Source organism: Gopherus evgoodei, chromosome 2 (assembly GCF_007399415.2).
Source record: "Gopherus evgoodei ecotype Sinaloan lineage chromosome 2, rGopEvg1_v1.p, whole genome shotgun sequence".
NCBI lineage: Eukaryota > Metazoa > Chordata > Testudines > Testudinidae > Gopherus > Gopherus evgoodei.
The window spans coordinates 220,396,346-220,412,462 of NC_044323.1; the positions used below are offsets into that span (position 1 = coordinate 220,396,346).

Here is a 16,117-nt window from a genome sequence, read left to right on the forward strand (position 1 = left end):
TGCAGTTTCGTAATATTGAGGGTATTAAACACTGAAACAGCTTACCAGGATAGCTCACCAGCTTTAAGTGTCTTTAAGACAAGTTTATATATCTTTTTAAAAGATTGCTTTAATCCAGCTTCTGGGGGAAAAATTCTATCGTCTGTGTGCACAAGGGTCAGATTGGGTGGTTGTGATGTTCCCTCCTAGCCTTAGAATGTGAGTCCTGTTTATATTTTCTCACTTCATGGTCCATGGAGAGAATAGGAAGCTATACATTGCTCTCATCATGCTCATGCCATTTTCAGATCTGCATTAAGACAATCACTATAAACAAATTTCTTACTTCAGGGCTTCAGCTGGCTGCTAATTGGGGTCAGGAAGAATATTTTTTTCTGTGGCTGAACAATTGACCAACTGCATTTTGGTGTGTATGGTGGTTGAAGTTTTGTGGTTTTTGTTTGGTTTTTTGCCTTCCTCTGAATTATCAAGAATGGCCATAGTTGGAGATGGGACCCCAGACTGAGGACCAGTGTTTAAGATGATATAAAAAATCTGCTTTCTGAAATGGTTGGCTGGTGTATTTTGTGCATATGCTCAGGGCTTATCTGATCGCCAGATTTGTGGTCAGGAAGGAATTTTCTTGCAGGTCAGATTGACAAGGACCTTGGGAGTTTTTGCTTCTCTGTGGTATGGAGTAGAGATCACCTGCTCGGAACACCTGAATATCTCTTATCAATTCCCTGCCATTCCAGGGACATCAGACATTGGTGGCACCTTGGTCGCCTCTGTTTTCTGCCTGTGGCATGTAGCAGTTTAGTCTCTGACAACTGAAATGCTTTAGTCTAACCCAATTTACTGGTTCAACACAGAATTGTGGGTGAAATTTAATGGCCTGTGATTACACAGAGATCAGACTAGAAGATTTTCTAATGATCCTCGCTGGCCTTTAACTATATGAAATCTTTGTGTATAATTTTTCAGTAGCTTCTGGGTGCAGTAAATTTGTTTAATGCATTTCCTTTATGCTATAGGCTTTGTGTCATTAGATCAGATGATTTGCACACCGTGTGTTCAAATTTTTCAAGTATTCCATTATCTTTGTTCTTTTTTAATAGCTAGTTTTACAAGATCTTGCTTCTTTTTTAAAGTTTTCAGACTTCTCTAATTTTCTTCTTGAATACAGATTTTAAAAGGAGTTTAATACATGTCAGGTATTTTGTACTTATTAGTTTAGCCTCTCTTATTCACTTTAACTTCTTTGGTTATCATTAACTCACTTTGCTTTTCTGGCATCCTCCTTTTCCTTTAAAGCTTTCACTGATTGAGTCCATTCTTCCTTTTCTGTTCTCAGTACAGATTTTCTTTAACCTCAAACTTTTGAGTGTATTTTATAAGGTCACAGAAGCTGGCCAATTCTTATTTCTTGTATTCTTTTTCAAAAAGAAATTTTGACTGCTGTGCCTTAATTATTTTGGGCCAGATCCTCAGCTGGTGTGAATCGGTGTAACTCCACAGTGAAGCTATGCTGATTAACAGCAGCTCAGGATCTAACTTGCTGTCTCTTAGGATTCTATGGCCTGTAACCACAGCAGTGGACTATAGTGCTTAATCATATTGCACTTTAGTAGATTTCTCAAACCCCCAAAATTGGCTTACCTGATATCTGTTCCTCCTGCATTATGTCATTCCATTCCATTCCATTCCATTCCTTAATAATGTGAGTCTAGATAGTGGGCACTGATTCAGTGCTTCCCTATTGTTCTTTCATTCTCAAACAGTTCCTTCAGATTGATTAAAAATATTAAATCATGGGCACCTTCACCTCTAGTTGGAGTGGTTTCACATTCTGGATCATTAAATTGTTTTCTGTGTAATTTAGGAACTGTTTGTTTAATGTTTTAGAGGTTGTTTTTTTTTTTGTTTTTGTTTTTGTTTTTGTTTTTTTTTTTTACCCAGCAGATGTTTCTTAAAATCTCCCATTGGCACTGGAGCCTAAGAAACTAGTCTAGGAATTTTTTGTTCTCTCTCCTGTCCTCATGATCTCTAAGTGGTGTCCACAGTCACTTCTGCTTTGTTTTTCATTCCTTTCATCTTTACCCACAGAATTTCTGCAACATATATTTCAGGGATTTTCAAACTGGGGGTCAGGACCCTTCAGGGGGTCACAAGGTTATTACACAGGGGATCACAAGCTGTCAGCCTCCACCCCAACACCCGCTTTGCATCCAGCATTTATAATAATGTTAAATGTATTAAAAAGTGTTCTTAATTTATAAGGGGGCGAGTCGTGCTCAGGGGCTTGCTATGTGAAAGGGGTCACCAGTACTAAAGTTTGAGAACCACTGATATATTTGGTCATCTAAATGTATCTCTGTAGTAATATATAGAAACTAAATTCTCACCTTCTTCATCAGTTCCTCTTTCTTGGATGTAGGTCATCTTCTCTCTTTAGAATCTCCACTTTGCTTCACGCTAGACCCTTGAGCTGATCAAAGTAATGTGTGACTCAGACCCTTGGTCTCTTTACGTGTGTTATGTAGAAGGTGTGCAGCAACAGTACATTAAGCTCTGGAGCAGAAAAGGAAGTAGCATATTACTTGCCAGCAACTGCTTCTGTTGTATTGACTTTGCAGGGAAATGCCATTGCTGTGTTCAGACAAAAAAGAGAAGCTGCTTAAGGCCCCAACCTTGCAAAGAGAACCACCCAGACAGACACGTGTCCTCACTGAGCCCCACTGAAGTCAGCCGGGGTCCTTTATAGTTTTGCTTTCAGGATTGAGGCACCCAGCTCCCAGACTCCACCTTGATCAGTCTTCCTGTTTTCACTACTTTGCATTTTAAAACTTACTCTTGTGTTCTTTGGTTCATAAAACAGAGTATTATGGGTTACTAATCAGCTGTGAAATGATTAAATTTATAAAATTGTGCTGGAGAGTGAGAGCAGCATTAGTTGTAAATCAGGAAAATAACTAGGTAGATATGGTTAAATATTATTAAATGTGTCTGTGACATCTGCTCCCTTCTCTATTTCCAGATCTGGGATGGAGGAGGGCAGTTAGAGTTATGTTCATAGTTAAAATTAGTGTGCTGTCATGCTGAGAACTGTGACGCTTTGCACTAGCAGATGACAGAGAAAGCAGTCAAACGTTTATCTATTAGCAACCTCAAAGGATGTATAATGAACTATACTGAGCACTAGGTACCTTTTGACTGAACAAATTGGCTGCTACTAAAGCCTTTTCTGTCTGGTGTTTTTATCTTTTTTGTTGTTGCTGTTATAGGAAAAGTATTACAGATGTGATGTGACCTGTAATGCATTTTATTTATTGATTTTCTTAGTTGATAAATTATCTGCATTATTTCAACATGCATCCATGAAATGAAAAACAAAATGTGTCCAATATTCCATAAAAAGAGTCTCAATACTAGGATTGTTTTAATTACTTATTGCAGATGAGGTAGTTCAAATAATATTTTAATAATAACTGTGTTTTACATATGTAGAAAGTAAAAATAATTACTATTTTAGCACAACCACCATTTTCACCCTTTTGATGCCTGTAAAATTACATTTACAAGGTTTTTGCTGCTTTTGTTTTTATTGATAATGTTATACTATTTTTTTCTTTCTTTTTATGTTTTTGTTAAGGAAAATTATTTTTTTCCACCCTGCTTTCAGCAAGTAGGGTGTAGTAGATGTCATGGGAACTAGGTTTCTTCAGCACAGAGAAATATGCTAGAGTTACTGCCTTCATTACATTTAATTAATTTGTTTCTGTACTGTATTCCAGGAAGTACAATAATGATCTCGATTTTGTGTACAACAGTTCTAGGCATATTAGGCTCAAGGTATATGGCTGTGATTAAACCACATCAATCAGTTGTAAATTGTGTGATCATTGGTAATACTAATGATTTTTGAAGTAGGCACGTAGATGCTGGATTAGGCCACTTGCATTTACAGTAATGACTATAATGAAAATGCTGTTTTAATACTAGTAGTTGATTTCCTTTGTTATTCCCACTTCCTATCCCTTCCCATTCCCCTTAATTGGAACTCTATTCTTATGTAATCTTAGTTGAAGCTATTTCTGACAGTGTCTTCTGCTACCATCGGCTTATTTTCTAGATGGGAAGTGATGGAGTTTTGCGCCTCAGTAGTTCCGCTCTAAATAATGAATTCTTTGCATATGCAGCACAAGGGTGGAAACAACGATTGGCAGAAGGTAACTCTCTACTTGTTCTCAGATTTACCAAATATTAATTTTTGTGAACGATGCCTTTTTTTCTTAGCCAAAATAAAAAAAAATGTATATTTGAGAAATACTTTTAGAATGGAAAATGCAGTACAGCAGAAAATCAGCAACGGTAATTGCTGATTCAGGTTTGAATTTATTCTAGAGAATCTCTTTTCAGTTAATAATTCTATAGTTCACTAGGGCAGCTTATTTGGACAGTTTAAAAATAACTAGATAAGCATTTTCATCACTGTCAGCTTTGGAAACATAAATGCATGTGACTAAATGCCACCAATATACTTTGGAAATACCAAAGTTATATGCTAATTGCAGTCTTGCAGGTCACACTCACCTTTGTTTTCCATTGAATTAATATTTGGATGTTTATAACAAAGAACAGTATATCTGTGTATCTTTGTACAATATATAATGGTCCCGTATTAGCGTAAACCTTGACAACTTTTATTCAATATGTTAGTATTTGTTTTTTAGGAGAATTTACTCCAGAAATGCAGTTGCGCATCAGACAAGAGATTGAAAAGGAAAAGAAAACAGAACCTTGGAAGGAAAGGTTCTTTGAAAGGTTTTATGGTGAAAAGTAAGTATTGGGCCAAAAACCATTTTGTTTCATTTTCTTTTAGAAGGAAATGAAAATATTGTTCTGTGCTTGACATAGAACAGTCACATATGTTGTAAAACTTAATAAACCAGTTATCAAAGGCAGTAGTTCCCCTGTATAAGAAATTGTGGGTAAAATTATAGTGGCATATCAGCATTTACATTAAAAACGCATTTTATGGGGTTCAGAACTCATCCACAAAAATTCATTCTGTCAATATTTAAAACAGAGTCTGAACATGGGAATAATTTTTATTTTAAAAGTATTGTAATAAGCTAGTTTTTGCCTGGAAATTATATACAAAGCTTTTACAAAACCGAAGACCAAAAGAGATGTTTCTATGACATTTTTTAAAAAGTCAGTTTTAAAAAATTAGTCTCCTAAGCTGTTTCTGACCCAGACATTCCAGCATTGTGCTAGTGCACACAATAGGTAGGTGAAATTGATTAGAGAATAACTTTACAAAAGTGAAATTGAGTAGTCTAATTTAATTTTCTGAGATGAGGTACAAAAACTAAACAAATTTCAGAAGAGGAGTAAAGTGAATTAGATGTATTGGACCAAAGGTTCAGCTGGTTTAAGTCATCATAGCTCTGATGTCAGTATAGCTATCCCAGTTTACAGGAGCTGTTTACAGTCTTTACGTTCATTCTGTTTTAAAAATCTAATATAGGTAAGGAAATTGGTTAATGTTTTTTAAACCTGCGAATGCCCGTTTAAATGGCTTTTAAAAAGTCAGTCCAGTGCTCTGACATATGTAAGTGTTAAAATATAGAATATTGAGGTTTTTGATTTTTATGTAATTTTTTGTGCACTTCTAACTTTAAAGTGGGTTCAGTTTATAACTTAGAATACATCTTATGTAAAATTTTTATGGATAATATATGTGTTTAATAGACAGAAAAGACCCAAAGGAGCCATTATAATGTGTGGGATTGTTTATATTTTATTTATTTTACAACAGCTTCTGTTTCCTTAAGCAGTCAAGGACATTCAGAGACCAAAACCTACATATACATAAAGTCAGGATTATGACAGTAACTTAAGCGTTGTGCCTCTACTTAGTGCATAGGTGCTACCTTGCACAATCCATTGATTTCACACCACTGCAGTATTTCAGTGAAACAAGGCAGCAGATTAAAGGACTGAGTTTCAAGTTTAACTTTACATTTCCTTGCTAGCAGCTTTCTCACAACATGAGCATTATTTGAATACCATTTTATCTGCTAACACTCTGGGATGCCTTAGTATAACAGAACTGCTCTTTTTGATCAAGTGGCAAAGCGTTTTCCTTGAAAGCCTGGAGACCAGGATATAGTCCAACTGTAGACCTCTTCATTTAAATATATGTAAAGCTAGCCATTTGTTTATGGAGTCTAATGGCCTTTAATTGTGCATGGTAGTATACAAGTCAGAGTTACAGAACTCTGCTCTAAGAGGCGGGCTGTTTTGAAGGGTTGCTTGGGACTTTCTGCTGTAATTAGAAGCTTAAGCACAAACTAAGCAAAATTATTAGCATATTTTAAAGGAAACGGTGTTCCAAATGCACTGATGAGTAACATGGCCATAGGGCATAGTATTAATTATGTTTAAAGGAACCAGCAGTCCTACCTTGCTAACTGAAAGTTGTGTGCTATGGCCAACAGATAACATTCAGTCTGCAATGACAGTGTCACAGGGCAATACTGATGGTATGTTTCTGAGATCCAGATAGTAATGCTGGGTGTCATAATACTCAAAATTTCTTCTGACCATTATACTGAAGCTGTTTTTCTCCACCTGTTCTGTTTCATTGGCATGTTTCTTATCTGGCTAATGTGCGGGCACCTGCTGTTTCACCCCTCTCGATTTCTCTACTGCTTGACTTGTCTCAGGTGTTGTTTGCTTGGTGGACTACTGTTTGTCTGGCAACATTTTTACTAGAGTTCAGTCTACTTGCTGCTTACTACCTTGTTGTGACTTGGATCTTTTAAATTTGTTTTGAATATGGTTTGGATTGAATGCCTTCAGATACTTTGATTCCATTGAAATGGAAGCTCTTGATAGATCCGATTCTTTATGAGCTGTTTCTCAGGTATGTTGGCAGCAAACTGGATCTCACCTTGGGATCTGACCCATGTTCCTCTCCAGTCAGTTTGGAGATTTTGTTGTGTCCTCAGCTGAGGTATCTGCTTATAAATATTCCATTACCTGGCTCTCAAGTTCCATCATCTACCTGGAGATGGATCTTTAATAAATTGAGAATCTTTGGGATCACCCTTATTAAACCCCCTTTCAAGTCATAGCTTTAGACTGTGCCCAAGAGCCGTTCCATCTATTTGCCGGACTCTGTGTATTCTATAATACATAGCAAGGTCTCCTTCCTATTGTTCACATTCATCCATTTTATTTTCTGTTTTCTCCATGTTCTCATACTTCGAAACAGTAAACCTTTGATTAACTGATATACTTAATCATGACCAGATGATGTGCAATTCCAGATATATTAACTATTTGCATTTTTAGAAAAAGCATGATTTTTACTTGATGAATCTGACTCCAGTGGTCTTATACTGTGGTGACTATCTCTGTTCCCACTCTGAGATTAAAGTGGCTATGGTGATGCTAACAGGCTGTTACCTCTAGGCACTGGCATTAGACCGATATTCTCTGAATTTTAATGCTGTTTAAAACTCTTTAATTAAATGGCAAAATAGTCTCACTGATTTCCCTTTAATATGGATACTGTATCATCATCCATGTACGTCTGATGGTGTCAAGGTTCCTTCCCCGCTCTGAACTTTAGGGTACAGATGTGGGGACCTGCATGGACACTTCTAAACTTAATTACTAGCTTAGATCTGGTATCGCTGCCACCATCCAGAATTTTCAGTGTCTGGATCACTTCCTTTCCCCCCAAAACCTTCCCCTCCCTGGGTACCCTTGAGAGACTCCTTCACCAATTCCCTGGTGAGTCCAGATCCAATCCCCTTGGATCTAAAAACAAGGAAAAATCAATCAGATATTAAGAAAAAGGCTTTTAATTAAAGAAAAGAAAGGTAAAAGAAAACTCTCTGGGAGAGATTAGCATACCAGCTACTCTCACAGACAACAGATTTAGTTACACACACAAAAAATAATACCCAAATACACAATTTGATTCTACCTCTAATTGCCTAAGACAGGTTACAAAGAAATAAATATAAACCTATTTGTTCCTTTCTAAAACTTACTACTCTCATAAGAGGCTGGTTCCCTGATCTTTTTCACTCGGCTGAAACTGAAACTCCAAACAAAGGAAAAACTTCCCTCCGTCCTTTTGAGACATCTTCTTCCCCCATTGGTCCCTCTGGTCAGGTGTTAGCTAGGCTAGGTGAACTTTTTAACCCTTTACAGGTAAAAGAGGCATTAACCCTTAACCATCTGTTTATGACAGATGGCTGTATTTAATTTCAAGGCTGGCTGTCAGACTTCACCAAATAATTCCACACTAGCCAATTAGAAGCACTTTCAGTACAGTGAACACCTTTACCATCAGTCTAATACTTTTCATCAGGGGTCAACAACATGTCTGTACACAGAAAAATTTTGAGGTCCGTGATAGTTTTTCAAAAAATTGAATAACTGAATGACATAATCTCTTTCCCCCCCGGGCCCATATCTGTCACTAAGTAGGGTAGTTTTGTCAAGTGTCCGTCATACAACATGGTGGTGCTGACCCCTGCTTTCCGTGTAACTGCAGTCTTGGTGTCTTGCTATCTTTAAAACCGTGGAAAGACCAGCCAGTTGTGCAGGCTGTTATCATCTTAGACCCTTGTCATAACTGTCTTACTCAGATCTGAACCTTAGAGTTCAGAACATGAGAAGCTAGCATGAAACCTCCAAACTTAATTACCAGCTTGGATCTGATATCGCTGCCACCAGCCAGAATTCCAGTGTCTGGCTCACTCTGGTCTCCCCAAAACCTTCCCTGGGGACCCCCAAGACTCAGATGCCCTGAGTCTCACCACCAAGGGAAATAACCCACTTTCCTTCCCCCTCTTTACCTCCTCCCAGATTTCCCCGCCCTGGGTTCCCTAGGAGATTCCCTGCTTCAAGTCTTTGAAACACAAGTACCAAGAGATCAGATCTCTCTCTCCCCTCACCCAGAGGGTATGCAAAGTCAGGCTTTATAAATTTAACACAAAGAGATGTTCCCCCTCCCTTTGTTTCTTAGCCTTAACCAGTGAAAAACACTTGAACACTTTTTATATAAAGAAAGCTTTATATAAAAAGAAAGAAAAAAGACATAAAATGGTCTCTGTATCAAGGTGACAATATACAGGGTCAATTGCTTAACAGAAAAAATGAATAAACAGCCTTATCCAAAAAGAATACAATTTAACACATTCCAGCAACTACACACATGTAAATACAAAAAAACAATATAAACCTATTGTCTTACTATCCTTGTACTTACAACTTGGAAACAGAAGATTAGAAAGCCTGGAGATAGAAAGATCACTCTGAGCCGAGAGGGTCACCGAACCAAGACAAAGAACAAAGAACTCACTCCCAAAACTTCCCTCCACCCAGATTTGAAAAAGTCTTGTTTCCTGATTGGTCCTCTGGTCAGGTGTTTTAGGTCACTTTTTTTTAACCCTTTACAGGTAAAAGAACATTAACCTTTAGCTATCTGTTTATGACAACCCTATGATCTTAAGGTTTTCCTTTGTTGCAAGCTTCTTCATCCACTGTTCTCTGAGCCCATGGGAACATCTTTTAAGTCATAATATCAGAAATGTTGTTGCCCTATGCCTTTACTGAATACATGCCATTAAAAGGGCATTGTCAGATTAAAAATAATGGAGTAGATTCAGTGTATTAATCCCATCCCATTTTTATTTCCATTGTATCTCTTCCCCTTCATTGAAATTATTAGGACACCTGGTTTTGAGTATCATTTCTGTGCTGATTATGTTCAACTTTCTCTTGCATTTCCTAATTCTTCAGCTGGTATATTTTTTCTATATTACAATATTTTTCTATTATGTATTCTATTTTTCCTATATTCAGGAGTGCTGGAACAATTTTTATAATGGGGGTACTGATCCTGGAAACCATGTATTTGGGGTCTGTTATTGCTACTTCAAGCCAGGGGCATGGCAACAACCCCAGCACCTTTATTTCCAGCACCACTGCCTGTATTACTAAGTGATTGGTAGACATTTTATGTCGAATGCTCTTATTTAGCAAGGCTAAAAACAAGATCCTCTTACTGGCTTTCAGCTGTGCAGTACCTTTCACCTGCTCCCATCCCTTTCTTGAGACTGGGTTTGCTTCTCCAATCAAGAGACTAGGAGTTCTTTTTGGTTACTGATTATAGATTGATTATTGTTTATAGCATGATTGTTATTGCATAGTCAACAATGCCATCTATTCAGAATTACTAAAGTGTGCTACTAAAAATGTTGGTTCATTCCATGATTATTCCATACTTGGAGCTGTTACAATGCGGACCTAAATGAACTTCCTATTTCCTCTGTCCCCTCTGCAAATTATTCAAAACCATTGCTTGCTCAATTTCCTGATATCCTTTATTCTTGCACAAAACTCACTTGTTTATTCAGTTACATTGTCTTCTCATTAAACTGAGGATGGAGATCAATCTTCTGTTATTGGCATATGATTCTGAAGACCATCATAACCCTCCTACCACCACAGCCTAGAATTTGTCTTCTCCAGCACTCTGAAGTGTCACATTGCTGCTGGTGTGGTCACCCATGGCCCACTCCAAAAGGTGCTGAGTATTCTTCAGACACATTGTCTTTTGTTCAGAAATGAGAGTGCAGGATCATGCCCTTTTTATATTTTCTCTTAGTATCTCTTCTTTCTAAATTCAGTTGTCATTTTTCAACCTAAACCAATGACTTTTATAAATTTATTTTACCAATTGTCTGCAACTCTTAGCTGTGTTTTAGTTTTATTTGTCTGAAGCAATAGAATTATATGTAAATTAATACATAATATTTTAGGTAAGAAAGGGATTAAGAAAACATCCTAAAATAGAAATGTAAGCAAGGACCCACACTGTGACTTTTTACACTTCCATCACTTAAAATACAAAGATTATAAACGCCTCATTTATTTTGTATGTAAGCACATTAAAGGGTTTTTTTATTATAGAGAAATCTGATGAGTTGTGTATGCATAGACCTAAATATTAAAAAACTGAAAGTTTGTCATAAAATAATGCTGCTTTATATGCTTCTGAAATAGAATGGAATCAAAAACATGAGCTTGCCACTGATATTTTCTTACTTTGTGTAGTAGACTCTTGATTGGAAAATAAATGAGGATGAAATGGGATTTTTTTAATCTTCATTGCAAAAGCACATGAAATGATTAGAAGTTTGTAAACAGAAAAGAAACAGTTCATCAGCTGGAGGCAAGAATGAGTTTTTGACGTTCAGCTTTTCCTGCTAATTTAGGCAACAGTGATTTTAATAGAAATATTTTTTCTGAACTGTTTTTAAATTTCAAACAAAAACTGTTTTCATTGGATTTAAACAATTCTCCTGCCATACTTGCAGTGCTACTATTGCAGCACTGTGCTGGCATATGAAAATCAGAAAGGGAAATGGAGTATAAATAAAAGTGAAACCAAATAATCTGCATTTTATGAGCAATTTGAATAAAATGCCAAAAGGTTAAATAATAAAAAGTAAATTGCATTTTTAAAATTCCTGAAGTTTTACTAATCAAAGGTAATATAAGTAATACAGGTAAGGAAATTTGTTTTCCTAAATATATAAAACCAGATCCTCAGCTAGTGTAAATTGGCATCACTCTGTTGAATCTACCCCGTTATTTTTTATATGTCAATGCCCTTTTAATGGCATGTATTCAGTAAAAGCATCGGACAAAAATCAAGTCATTGTTTAATTCTGTCTGTGATTACATGACTTTTTAACTTAAGTGATTTGTATTTTAGGTTGGGAATGTCAGTAGAAGAATCTATGAAGCTCACTTCAGTACAGAACAGTGATGAAGATGAGAGTAGTTTGCTGTGTGGATCTTCTGGTATACCTGGTCCTTCTAAAATTACAACTTTTGAGGACCATGAACAGAAAAGCGTGAAGATTCCACCTCTTCCTGAAAGAGATTTCTGTCAGTCTCTTTGTAATGTGGAACAGGTTCCAGTCAAGGATCTAATGGCGGAATCAGATTCAGAGGGTATATTGGTACCTGACGAATCTGTAATTCAGGAAGAGATTGCTGAGGAGGTTGAGACAAGTATCTGTGAATGCCAAGAGGAGAACCATAAAACAGAACATGAGTTTTCAGAGGAGCCAGTAAGCCCAGCTGGTACTAATGAAGAAGTAGAAGCAGTGCCACTTGCAGACAACTCAGCATCTTGTGTTGTAATGAATGATGTAGTTGATACTTTGTCTCACATTGAAATTAAAATGGAGTTGAAATCAGAATGTCCTCAGGAAGAAATGTCAGTTGTGATTGATCAGCTGGAGGATTGTTTATCACCTGCTTCTTCTACGACCTCTGTCAGTGATGCAGCAGAGAGAGATTCTGAGTCTGCGAAAGAGCTAAGTGCTCCAGAAACACAAAACTCTGCTTTAGAAAGCTCATTGTTCACTGATGGAGGCATTGCTGTTGATATGGAGCTACAGAGTGACCCTGATGAACAGTTATCTGATAATGCTTGTATTTCTGAAACTTCCTTTTCCTCTGAAAGCCCAGAGGGACCTTGTATGGGTATTGCCTCTCCAGGAGGTGAGACACAGTCCAATTCAGAGGAACCCTGTACTCCAGCATCTCATGAAACAGCTTGTTCATCTGAGGCAGCCAGCAGTGAAAATACTGAACCTGATAGTCAGCAAAAGACCATTGAAGAAAGCCTGCACACACCTTTAATGTCAGAAGTATCTCCAGTGTCCACTTCACCTGTAACCTCAGAAACATCTCTGACATCAAACTTACCTTTGACATCAGAGGCATCACCAGCTTCTAATTTACCTTTAACATCAGAAACCTCTCCGATGTCTGATTTACCGTTAACATCAGAAACCTCTTCCATGTCTTCTGTACTTCTAGCTTCTGAAACATCTGTGGCAACCAGTTTACCTTTTCTGTCAGAAACGTCTCCAATTTCTAATTCCCCACAGAGTGAAAGACTTATTCTGCAACAAAGGAAATCACCATGTTTATCTGAAGAATCCCTCTCCCCTTTAAAAGCAGAAACTTCAACCATTCCTAAGGCATCTCAAGAGGAAAATCTTATTGCGGAAGAGAAACTGATTCCGTGTACAACTGAAACTGTGAAAATGGGTCCTCTAGCAAATATACCTGAAAGTTCAATATTGGAAGAGCCCCAGAGCAAAAATCTTACTCCTCAATCATGCAAATCACATACTGAAATTGAGAAATCTTATATTGCTTCCATTTCAGAACTCTCTTCTCCAGAAGTGATCAAAATTAAAAATCATCATGTTCAGCAAAGAGTGGAAAAGAAAGGTGTGCTCTCGCCATTAGAGATATCTGTCGTATCAGAAGGGACAGTGGGCAAAAGCACTGAACTCCTTCCAGTTAAACCACATGATAAAGTATATACCTCATCTCTAGAAAAGACTTCATTCTCAGAAGTGTGCAGAAGTAAGTCACACAAACAACAAAGCAGTGCACAGATCCGGCTGGAGAGTTCCCATTCATCTAAGTTATTAGAACCCACAAAATCACCTGAAGTAAGAATTGAAAATAGAGATGCAGAGATCCCAAAGAGGAAGACTGCAGAACAGCACAGTTTTGGAATCTGTAAAGAGAAGAGAGCTAGAATAGAAGATGATCAGTCTAATCGTAATGCTCCATTGACAAGTCCATCTGAGAAAGAGCAGCCACCTAGAGAAGAGCCCCGAGTCCCACCCCTCAAGGTAAAGTGGTAGTAAAAGCCTACTGAGTCAGAAGGCTGAAGATGAGGTATCTGCTGATTGCTTCTGGATTTGTTTCTGTTTCTCTTAAATGTTTGGTATGGGGACAGAAAGATAAGCAATTTCCAATACCTCTCTTTCTGTGTTGCACAGTTCGAGTTACCCCTTTTTTGTTGCAAAGGTACTTTCATGTAAGGGAAAACAATCCAAATATATATGACTTAAAAATAAATCCATGGACTTTTCAATTGTTTCTTAGTATATTTGCTAATTCCCCAGTCTACAGTATCCAAAATTAATCAAGGGCTTGCTCTCTCTTGGTCTGTTTTTCATTCTAATTGGTTTCCCCAGGGAAGTTGAAATAGTGAACTTGTTACATCAGTGTCATTTTTGTTACAACTGGTCAAATCCTCAGTCCTGCAGAGGGACCCATATTGAAGGCAGAGGGGCTCTATATGGAGTCCACAGTGTGTCCTTGTTGCTAAGAAGGCTAACAGAATTTTGGGCTATATAAGTAGAAGCATTGCCAGCAGATCGAGGGATGTGATCATTCCCCTCTATTCGGCATTGGTGAGGCCTCATCTGGAGTAGCATGTCCAGTTTTGGTCCCCACACTACAAGAAGGATGTGGAAAAACGGAAAAGAATCCAGTGGAGGGCAACAAAAATGATTAGGGGGCTGGAGCACATTACTTATTAGGAGAGGCTGAGGGAACTGACATTATTTAGTCTTCAGAAGAGAAGAATGAGGGGGGATTTGATAGCTGCTTTCAGCTACCTGAAAGGGGGTTCCAAAGAGGATGAATCTAGACTGTTCTCAGTAGTAGCAGATGACAGAACAAGGAGTAATGGTCTCAAGTTGCAGCAGGGGAGGTTTAGGTTGGATGTTAGGAAAAACTTTTTCACTGGGAAGGTGGTGAAGCACTGGAATGTGTTATCTAGGAAGGTGGTGGAATCTCTTTCCTTAGAGGTTTTCAAGGTCAGGCTTGACAAAGCCCTGGCTGGTATGATTTAGTTGGTGGTTGGTCCTGCTTTGAGCAGGGGGTTGGACTAGATGACCTCCTGAGGTCCCTTCCATCCCGGAGATTCTATGAGTAACAGCGTGTGCTTGCAGATCTTTTTGCAAGATTGGGACACATGATGGCTTAAGTACAAGATTTCCCTGTACAGTTAAGAGGCAGAACCCTAGCTGTAAGGGAGAAAGTCTTTATGAGAATGCACATATCTTTACTAGCAGCGAAGCAAAGGCAGCAAAATACTGGCTAGATAAATTGGTTTGTACACATTTGTCTTTTTTTTTTTTTAAGTTAGCTCAATTTGGAAAGTAGTTCTTTTTAACATGTGAGGACAATAGATTTATTTAGTCTATTTCATGATGTCTTGTCCATCCTAGTTTTGTACGTGATGACATTGGCTAAAACTTAGGTCCAGTCTACTTAACTCAACCTATTGGCTGTGCAGTGAGAGTTCCCAATTATTCAGAGTCGTCCCATTTTCCCATTTATTTGTAACTGCTATAGTCATTGAATGTTGCTAATCTCATCAGGAAGGCAAATACAGTAAATATTTCAATCATTAGTACTACAGCGTGGACTAGTAATAGTAGCTGATAAGCAGGAATACAGTTGGAAGCTAGCCCACTCTAACTTTAGTGGTATTCTTGTCTTTTTTGGGAAAGACTCCAGTGTCATGTATGGAATTCTAATCACTATCTAATTACAAAGAAAAGTAGATCAGTAGGGAGAAAAAGGTATCATAATTATAATTTAAAAAATTCACAATCAAACAATAGTTATCATTTTATCAATATTGATGTTGCAAAGTAGGATTGAAAAAAATCTGCTTTTGAGCTGGAAAGCAAAATGTTTCAAAGTAGTGTTTTAAAGTCACAGTGTACTTTAAGAAATGTAAGAAATGTGTTAGTGTAAGTGTTATTAACTCAACTATTAAACTAATCAATTTTTAAAAAAAAATTGGAAGAGGAACAAAATGATTCAAGAGATTGGTTCTGGATGATGGAACCTTTTGTCTGTAGGTTGCTAGTTCAAACCCAGATGAAATCAGTACTGTGGATTTTTGGTCACTATCTGCTGGATATTCATTGATATATGTGAAATTAGTTTGATCTCGTTCCATTTCCCAGCTGAGAAGTTTCCATGTTACAAAACTACCACCATAACTAGCACTAACTGGCAGATTCGGCAGACAAGCTAAGAATTGAATTGGCATGTACAATGATGCTCTTTCCCTCAAGGTCAGGGTTGAGGCCCATTGACAGAGCTGTGTGGGGCAAGTTATACTGACACTGTCTGTGCTGTACTGTGGAGATAAATAAAATGTATATTACTACAGCACTGGAACTTGGAGTTCCACTGCTTT

At 37.5% G+C, this 16,117-nt stretch overlaps 1 protein-coding gene across 9 annotated transcripts in view; it reads left to right on the forward strand.

Moving 5' to 3' along the window:
• Positions 1 to 16,117, forward strand: part of ASXL3 (ASXL transcriptional regulator 3) — a 147,884-nt gene that overhangs the window by 121,486 nt on the left and 10,281 nt on the right. For all 9 annotated transcript variants that reach the window (XM_030552999.1, XM_030553000.1, XM_030553001.1 and 6 more), the window contains 3 exons: positions 4,112 to 4,208; positions 4,713 to 4,818; positions 11,792 to 13,742. In XM_030552999.1, the coding sequence (XP_030408859.1) occupies positions 4,112 to 4,208; positions 4,713 to 4,818; positions 11,792 to 13,742 (2,154 nt within the window). The remainder of the gene's footprint in view (positions 1 to 4,111; positions 4,209 to 4,712; positions 4,819 to 11,791; positions 13,743 to 16,117) is intronic.